Here is a 9,534-nt window from a genome sequence, read left to right as displayed (position 1 = left end):
TTTTTAGGGAGTCGAAAGTTTCTCTAAAAATACCAAGCTTAATTTTTAGAAAAAAAAAGAGATGTAGGTATTTGAAATCTCGCATATGCTGAAAGCACAAACGTTCAGACCTTTGGATTTTTATTGGGAGAATATATTTTTTTGATAAGATACAACGAGCTAATACTTCTGGCAAGGGAACAGTAAATGTGGACATGGTCAAAATTTCATTTAAGACAAGAACGCTTAACGCTGTCACTTTTATAACGCACCCACAGGAAAAACGGGAAATAGGTGGTTAGGACACTCGAATCTGAGGGTCGCGGGTTAGAATCTCTGTCCCACCAAACATGCTCGCCCTTTCAGCCGTGGGGGCATTATAACGTGACGGTCAATCCCACTATTCGTTGGTAAAAGAGTAGCCCAAGAGTTGGCGGTGGGTGGTGATGACTAGCTGCCTTCCCTCTAGTCTTACACTGCTAAATTATGGATGGCTAGCGCAGAAACACCTCCTGTAGCTTTGCACGAAATTCAAAAAACAAACAAACAAAAACAAACTTATTAAAACATGAGTGACGTTCTTAAGTTGACAAGCTTGCACTCTAGCTTAACATTGTTATGACATCATTAATTACATTTTACAAGGCGCTATTGTAAAGTTATTGATTATTACTGAAACAGAGAGCATATTACACTGTCCATTATTGCAGTTTATACACAAGTACATAAAGATTATTCACTGAATAATTATCGAGTTAACTAACAATGTGTCATAGTAGAGCAACAATGATTTTTTGATGGATGGAGTAAACGTTGCACTGTCCAATGTGACTTAACAATGGTAACATAAAAAGATCATGATGATAATTTTTTGTGAATGGTGCACAAGTTATTATTATTATTATATTATCACCGTTATTATTGTTTATATACTAGAAACAAAATGGTGTTTTTGCTGTGCCATGAAAACCAAATACAAGTGACTATACATATATATATATATATAATTAACACAGTAACATGTGCAGGAAGCTTTTTAAACTTCATTAAACTACACAAAAATGAAATTTTGAGTAGGAAAAAACAGACATCACCATATATGTAAGAGAGGGGGTGGGTGTGGTTTGTACCATGCAATGCCAAGGAAAGAGTATTTAGGGAATGGAGCTGTCATCCCTCAGGGCCCCATCTCAGACAGCAGTGTTTATGTGTTAATGTTTTGTGTGCAAATTTCAATTTCTTCATTTGTTTATAGGCACTTAGTGTACCAGTAATGCCATCCTTTTGAGTTTTAATACTTGCCCTCAATACCCAAGTTTTGAAAGCATTGCTAGATCTGGCATTTCTTACTAGATAAGTTGATTGGTTTGTCATTTTTAACCAGACCATTTGGTTCAAAATGTCTTTTTGTACTAGGTGGTTTGGTGAGTATCACATTTTGTGGAATAGGTTTAACCTCTCGGTCACTGAGATGCCTTGCATGGCCACAAGATTCATTAGGAACTCCATGTACCTAACCTCATACATGAGTAGTCTAGGTAGGTCACTTAACTGTTTTGATTACTTTACATACACAGCACTGTCTTTAAGTTTTACAAACTTTGTGCATTCGAATACAAAATACTATAAAGAAAAAAAAATTCATACATGGAGCACAAGTTTTCCCCTCTAGTTTTTTGTAAATTGTGTGCTGATTGTCTCTTGAGTGCATGATCATATGAATTTGTAGTCAGCAAAACAAGAGCAACTTGTAACAATACCACCATGATGCCATAAATAAAAAACACCGATCTGTTTGTTGTACGGAAACATTGCAAGTGATGCAATACGCGTTATTCCTTCTACACTCCCCACAGGTTAAACTACACTGAAATAATTAGGTTTGCAACTCAGTCACAATTTTATTACAAGAACTCAGTCATAAGACTAATAATAGTTTATCAATGTAAATTCTTTCCAAGCTAGATACATTAAATATCAAACTATTTGTTAGTGCTAGTTTTGTTTCTCTAACTCAGTTTTAACTATATTCAACTATGTAATGAACTTTAAAAAAAACTCTTACTATACCTCAACTTTTAAAGCTAAAAATAATGTATTGGAAATTATTCCTGCAGTGACAATCCCAATTATCTGTACATGCCTAATGTTGTGAAAATGACTATATACTCAAACTATTCTTTATCTTTTAGAAGAAGCTAATTATTAAATCTATGTACTCTTTTAATATCACCTAATTACTTTGGTGGCAGACAAAGAGAGAGAGAAACGTCTTTATTTTGAAGAATTAATTTAATGAAAACAAGAGTATAAAATTGGTAGACTTAATGACCATGGATCTCAACACTAAACTAGGGATACAGAAGTTAATTTTAACAGTTACTTAGCCAAGGGGAACTGAGAGCTGTGTTGAACTGCCAATACCCGTTGCAACAGCCGCTGCAGTGTGTTGAACATAGGAAGGAGGAGGATGAAGAGGAATTTTAAGCTGCGAGACGTTACAAGAGGGTAAAGATGAAATGCTTGGGTTTACATTAACGTGGAGAGACAGAGTCTGTTCCTGAGGGTCGACTGTAGAACTAGACAATACAGGTGATGAACTACTAATATCACCAGTATGGGAAGATTTCTGCAGATTAGATATAAATCGTAATTCTCCTGTGCTGGAATTTTCTAATCCATCTTGATTCAACGATGAGGCTGGAAGACCTACTGAAAGAAGCAGCAATAAGTTTTACGTACTGTTTCTTAAATATCTTTCAGAAGAACAACAATATCAGCACGACTTTTAATATTATAAAAAGTTACCTTAAAAAATTGTGAGTAGCTTTCATACGACAAGCTACAATAAAATCTCCACAGGGAAATCATCGCAAAAAATTTCCAGAAAACTGATTTACCAATAATCGCATGACTTTTAAATACAAAGTCAGATAGAAATCCACACAATCTCCAAAAGATAATCATGTTGCTTTAAAAATGGTGTATAATTCTATATATAAACTTATGATGCTAGTTTACAGTACTTCCAACAGAAAATTTTATCTACAAAAACTTAATTTTAACAATGGTGAACCAATACATGTTATTATCTCGGGACCTTAAGAATGAGGTAAAGAGGTTCCTTAGTAAGATTCTTAACCACAAGATGACACTGTTGTTAATGGCTCAATGTAATATTTAATTATTACTCTGCACCATCACTACCACAGATTACAGCATGGAATATAGTAGGTGTAAATCAAATCAGAAGAGTGAGCAAAAGCTATACATGTAGCAAGAGTGTGTTCATTGTCACATGTGTGAAACAAATAGAAAATAAGTTACAATGTTTGTTGTAGAAATACAAACAATGGAGAAATGAATAAGTTTAAAACAAATAAGTAAATAAACTCCATGTTTTTATTTACTCTTTTCACAAGTTCTCAGTTACTGAGCGATAGCCATCAACGAGCCAAACTGATCATAAGTTTAAATGATCTTATAATAGAACAGATTTGAACAACGAGCTTGATTCACATTAAAAACATTGAATATCATATTCTGTTGAAGACGAATGCGTAACAATGAAAATATACAATTGTCATTAATTATTAATTTGTAAATTTATGAATACATATATGTAATAAAAATAACACACTTAAATAATATATAAAATATACATATAATCTTCATATGTTAACCTGTTGAAAACAGAAGTTTTCAGTAAACAGCATTTGATGTCAAGTCATGATGAAATGATGTTGTAGTTTCTCTGATCTCTATTAATACTCATATCCAGTTCATTTTTTCCATTTTTCTGATAATCAGTGCCTTTCTGTATTGTCTTTTAAAATAACTGCTTTCAATTAAGAGGACACAGCTATTATTCCAGAGCATTTCATGGTTGCATTCCTATATAGTGCCACCACAGCTGAATTTTGTTTCGTTTCCAGATCATATCTAATGCTTATGTTCTTTAAATGGGGTAGCCACAGGACAAACAGTTTCAATAACATAACTTCTCCCACATCTCCATCTATATTGTATACATTTCCTTTTTGTTCAAGGGAAGGAACGAAATTCTTTACATTGGTCAACATGTCTTGCAAAGTTAATGTTCATTGAAATACCATCTTATATCTGTAGTTACCAACATTGGTCAACATGTCTTGCAAAGTTAATGTTCATTGAAATACCATCTTACATCTGTAGTTACCAATTCTTTACATTGGTCAACATGTCTTGCAAAGTTAATGTTCATTGAAATACCATCTTATATCTGTAGTTACCAATTCTTTTTCTTAGTTTTTGACTCGTACAAAGCAATTATGGATATGCGATGGGATTCCTGGGTTCAAAGTACTGTCAATCTTGTGTAACGTAAAAATACCTGACCTGTATTACTTAACCGAGCTATATAAAATAATCACTTTAAGTTGAATGATAAATTAAAAGAAAATGCGCAATGCTTCCACATAATTTTGGGGCAAATAACTATATTTCAATCGCATCATTCTTTTAACAAATAACACAATATAAGTAAGATTTGTCTAAGAAACATTACTTGCATGTTCTCAGAAAAATTAATCATCATATGTACAAACACACACACACACACACATATATATATATATATATATATCTTTCATACTTCTCTCAACTGCAGGAAAAGTGGCTTACTGACCACAAAACATCATTGGTCACTAATGAAACCCAATATACATAGTAGGGAAGAACACCTTATTTGTTTATTGAAGCTGGGGTCACTAAACACTGAAATTTATGACTCCAGAATTTTCTTCACACCTTTCTAAACCATAGGGAAAGTGGTCAATTGAAAGAAAAATTGGTTAGGCTAAATCAATTCCTCTACTACAGAGTATATGAAAGGATGTCACAGTCATTCTTTTGTTAAAATGAAGATTTGAAGTTGTTTGTTTACTAAATTTTATTCAAACAATTATCTCAGATAGTGACTGCCTGCTGACAGATGGTCTGAAACTGGCCTTGAATTCTATACAATGCTCAACCTATATAGTCTGAACAAAAGGATGAAAAAAAATTGATTGTGAATGGAATTAGAATAAACACAATATTACACTTTAACTACAGAAAAGAAGTATTTCATCATGCCTACATTCAGAAGAATTTGGTGATTCATGAACTAACAAAGAATCTAGTTATGAATAAGCATTTTTAGATAATCTTGAAAAATAAAGTGGATGTGAAATAAGGAATTAGCATAATCATTAAGTGTATTAAATCGGAAGTGATTTTATTCAGATGTTAACAATTACTTAATGGTTGAAGAAATTTTTAAAGAAAGGTTAAAGCAAACATATTGATCAAATAACCATGCTAAATATGTGTTAAAGTAAGGAAACAGTTATCAATGAAGTAATATCAATTTATTCGTGTGCATGATAGACGAACAAGATCAAACGTCTAGTATAACAAATGCTGTGTTAGAAATATGTATAATATATACCGCCATAAAAGTACATCTTGTATCACACTGATGCTAAATGTACAAAAACCATCACATGAATAAATAAATAACCATAAGTAACTAACCTAAGTGGACAATGTTCTTCCTGACATTACAATCTGAAACTATACTACACTATGTCATCCATTTTTGATGATGGAAGATAAACCTTTGATTAGACACAATGTATAAATAGAGATGTAATGCAAGCACATAGGTTTAATCCACACGAGGAGAAGCCAGCTCACATAGATGTTGCCATTAAGGACAGTGAATGGAAATGGCCTATAAATGATTCCTGAGAATTACAGGAAAATATTTTAGTTTTGGTAAGATAACACTTGATTATCTAACCAGTTGTCTCTAACTTCATGCCCACCAACTGCAGAGCAACTAAAATGTATAAAAGCAGAGTTTAAAAAATAATATAATGGAGAAGAAAAAAAAGAAAAACAGAGAGAGATAGTTCAAGCCCTGGAGAAGTAAGTCATCTCATAAGAAGCCATCTTCCTTAATCAGCCCTTGAGTCAATCACTTAAGAGATATAAATTGATAGTTCTGACAGCAATATAAAAAATGAAACAGGTTTCAACTTCTAAGTAAGTTTCTTATTATTTTTAAAGTGTAATACTATATAAGAATTAAAAGTTATTAAGTAATTACATGAGTGAAAGAACCATGAGAAGTTATGAACATAATTTTGAACACAGAAGTATTAATAAATGTATTTTCATTTCAAGTCTCTGTGTTCCTATTCTCACATAAATTTCCTCGAGTTAGTGATCTGTGCACCCTTGCTATTGACAGTATATTCCTGGCATTTAAATGAATACTATTTGTAACTTGGTAATTGTCTCACAATAATACCCCTTTAGAGATAAATGTATTATATCAATTACAGCACAGTTTTTGAGCTTGTATAAAAAAGGCTATTTACATCAAGAAATATATTGTTTCTAACTTTTTTGCTTTATTTTACCTTTCAGTAATGTAAATAACATAAACAAACAATGCCAACAATGGATAATTAATAAACCTGCATTTACTTTTTTTTTTATTAAATAACAATCGTTTATATATATATATATGTATATAGAACTTGAATTAATAAAATCAAATATATAGTATAAATAATTAGACCTGAAAAGTGAATAGCAGGTTACCTTAAGAATCTTTTTGTGTAGGCATAGTCAAGATATTTTGGGGAGTATAAACTTTCTAGTTTTATACTAAACCTAAGATGGTAATTTGCTAATCCCACTCCACTACTAACAACAAGCTCAACCATACCATTATATTTTAACATCTATCAATTAAAAGATTGACAAAACAGTTAGAGATGCAATAAAAACAACCCTAAAATTGATAAGTCTTCAAAATTACCCCTTGTCTCTTGCACATGGGGCCTCATTGAGAGTAAAGAGTAGTATAAGGAGAAAAAAAAGGAATTCAAGAAGCCATTTGAATAAAAAAAGGAGCAACGGTGATTTGTGCCTAAGTCATAAGGCCAACTGTTTGTCAGCTCATACAGAGACAAATTTCTTAATGCACGACAAAAAATAAATATTGCAGAGCGGTTCATGTACATAATAAGTAAGTTCATTAGTACTAAACAACTCAATAGACCTAAAAGGGGATGTTGCTGTTGTTGTCAAAGATCAGGGCTATAAACTAATGCATGACAAAAAATAAATATTGCAGAGCGGTTCATGTACATAATAAGTAAGTTCATTAGTATTAAACAACTCAATAGACCGAAAAGGGGGATGTTGCCTGTTGCTGTCAAAGATCAGGGCTATAAACTAATGCATGACAAAAAATAAATATTGCAGAGCGGTTCATGTACATAATAAGTATGTTCATTAGTATTAAACAACTCAATAGACCTAAAAGGGGATGTTGCCTGTTACTGTTGTTGTCAAAGATCAGGGCTATAAACTAATGCATGACAAAAAATAAATATTGCAGAGCGGTTCATGTATACAATAAGTATGTTCATTAGTATTAAACAACTCAACAGACCTAAAAGGGGATGTTGCCTGTTGCTGTTGTTGTCAAAGATCAGGGCTATAAACTCAACTTGGAGCAAAATACCACGTGGTAGCATAAAAAACAAAAGTGTCAAACAAGTCATTATATAAGGATAGTCAAAGAAATATACTAGTCAACTGTAAAAACAAAACAACATATTTTGAACAAGGACAGATAACATATGACATGTACCTGGGTTAATCAAATTTTCAATTTTTTAAGAGTCCCAAGTTCTTGCATACAGTAATTTTAAGAACTTATGATTGAAGTCAAAGAAGAATATGTAATAATATGTCAACCACACCACACTGCCAAAAGCCAGTGCCTACAAGGACTTTCACCCAATACCGAAGCTCATCAGGTCAGCTGGGATGCAACAGACATAGTAGTGGTCAAGACACTATTTGTATCATGAACAACAACTGTTATAGTGTGAACTAGATCAAGTAAGTAAATTGGAACTATTCTCAATTTTGTTTTGGTCATTCATGTAATTTGTGCTTACAAAGCACATTTCACCTAAATATGAATATTTCATGACACAGTTCAGAGATAAATATGAAATGTTGTTACTGTATATAGGTACTGGATTGAAGATTAAACAGTATTATTCTGTATAAAGAAAATTACAATTCTTACAGGTTTTCTTTTCCTCCTGTAATTTTACAACCTCACATTTGTGTAATTTTGTAATATTTGTTAGTGTTTTTGTAAAATATAACAAAATGTAGTTATATTATCAGTTTATTTGGACTATGTAACCATTATATACAGTCAACTTGATGCTTTCAAAATCTTATTAACCAAGTTAGTAATGCAAGATCATTAAATAATATTAAGTCAAAGGCCACAAATGTTTGAAGAAGGAAGCCTTCGCTGTTCTCTATGGAAGTAATAAAACTTTCACATCAGAGCATTTACAAAAAGCAGGCTCCAAAACTAAAGAATAAGCTGATCATATCTTTTGTTACCATTAACAAGAAACTAAACAAGAATTTAAAACCCAAAGTTTACATACATCCAACCATATCTCAAAATAAACTGCTGCTTTCATAATGGAGATGCTCTAGGAAACTGGAGTATCAGTAATTCTATTCAACAATATCAAATTCTTGATGTAACTCTAATGGACTTTTGTGCTTATTATCTACTTAAATATGGCCTTGAGAGCCATTATTAATTTACAGTGAGGACTATGGAAGGTACGTTAAGATGTCTGGTTGAAAATTAGCTTTTACATCCTTCAGAGAAATTGTTGTGTCAGGCAACAGTGTGTAATTATGACATCATATTGATGGAGGAAGTTAATCAAAGGACCATACAAGACATGGAACATCATTCTAATAAAGTACAATAAACTCTTAGCAGACTGCCAAGAAAATGTTTTGGTGAACCAACTAGTTTCAATACAAACTGACCTGATGTTTCAAATGGCTGACTGTGAGAAGGTGATGAATGTATGATGATGATGTTACCAAGCCCTGCATTAAGGAACTGTGTTCCAAAGTGGTCTCTCTGGATTCCTTCTAGCACCAGCTGGTGAACAGGTTGAGTACTAGGCAATAGAGGATCCTGTGATAAAATGAAAGTTTTCAATATTTAAGAACATTTCACTTGTACTGATAAAAAGAAAAAGAGTGATAAACTTTATAAATATGTGTTAACTCTGTAACTATGCTCATGTGTAAGTTAATCATAATACAAAACATTAAAAACAAGCCTCACTTAGCTTTTCTAACATCTCAGTTGCCAAACAGTTTTTGCAAATTTTCTATAAAATTAAAAGAGGTACTTGAAATCAACAATTTTTTTTCTTTAGAAATAACACAACGCAATAAATTAGTTATCTCAAGTTTCCATCACGGCTGTTGAAGCAAGCAGTGAGATTGTTTTCTATAACTTAAATCTTACAATATTTTGTTAAATCAGTGATCTAAAACAGCTTCAATTTTAATTATAGTATTTTGGCACTGTGCATAAAGTTAAAATCATAAATAATATTCAACGTTAAACTGGTACATAATTAAAAACATTTTATTTAGGCCTATCTATGG

General features: G+C 32.1%; 1 protein-coding gene across 3 annotated transcripts in view; it reads right to left on the bottom strand.

Annotated features, from left to right (window-relative positions):
* Positions 1-1,855: 1,855 nt before the first annotated feature.
* LOC106463742 overlaps positions 1,856-9,534 on the bottom strand; it is a 30,345-nt gene continuing 22,666 nt past the window's right edge. For 2 of the 3 annotated variants that reach the window (XM_022391324.1, XM_022391323.1), the window contains exons 12-13: positions 8,899-9,052; positions 1,856-2,691 (exon numbers count right to left, since the gene is read on the bottom strand). In XM_022391324.1, the coding sequence (XP_022247032.1) occupies positions 2,363-2,691; positions 8,899-9,052 (483 nt within the window). In that variant the 3' untranslated portion in view covers positions 1,856-2,362. The remainder of the gene's footprint in view (positions 2,692-8,898; positions 9,053-9,534) is intronic. The other variant, XM_022391325.1, reaches the window with a different exon arrangement.

This window comes from Limulus polyphemus, unplaced genomic scaffold (genome assembly GCF_000517525.1).
Source record: "Limulus polyphemus unplaced genomic scaffold, Limulus_polyphemus-2.1.2 Scaffold1473, whole genome shotgun sequence".
Taxonomy (NCBI): domain Eukaryota; kingdom Metazoa; phylum Arthropoda; class Merostomata; order Xiphosura; family Limulidae; genus Limulus; species Limulus polyphemus.
Note: the sequence above shows the minus strand (reverse complement) of the source record. Positions and strands in the feature narration are given on the sequence as shown.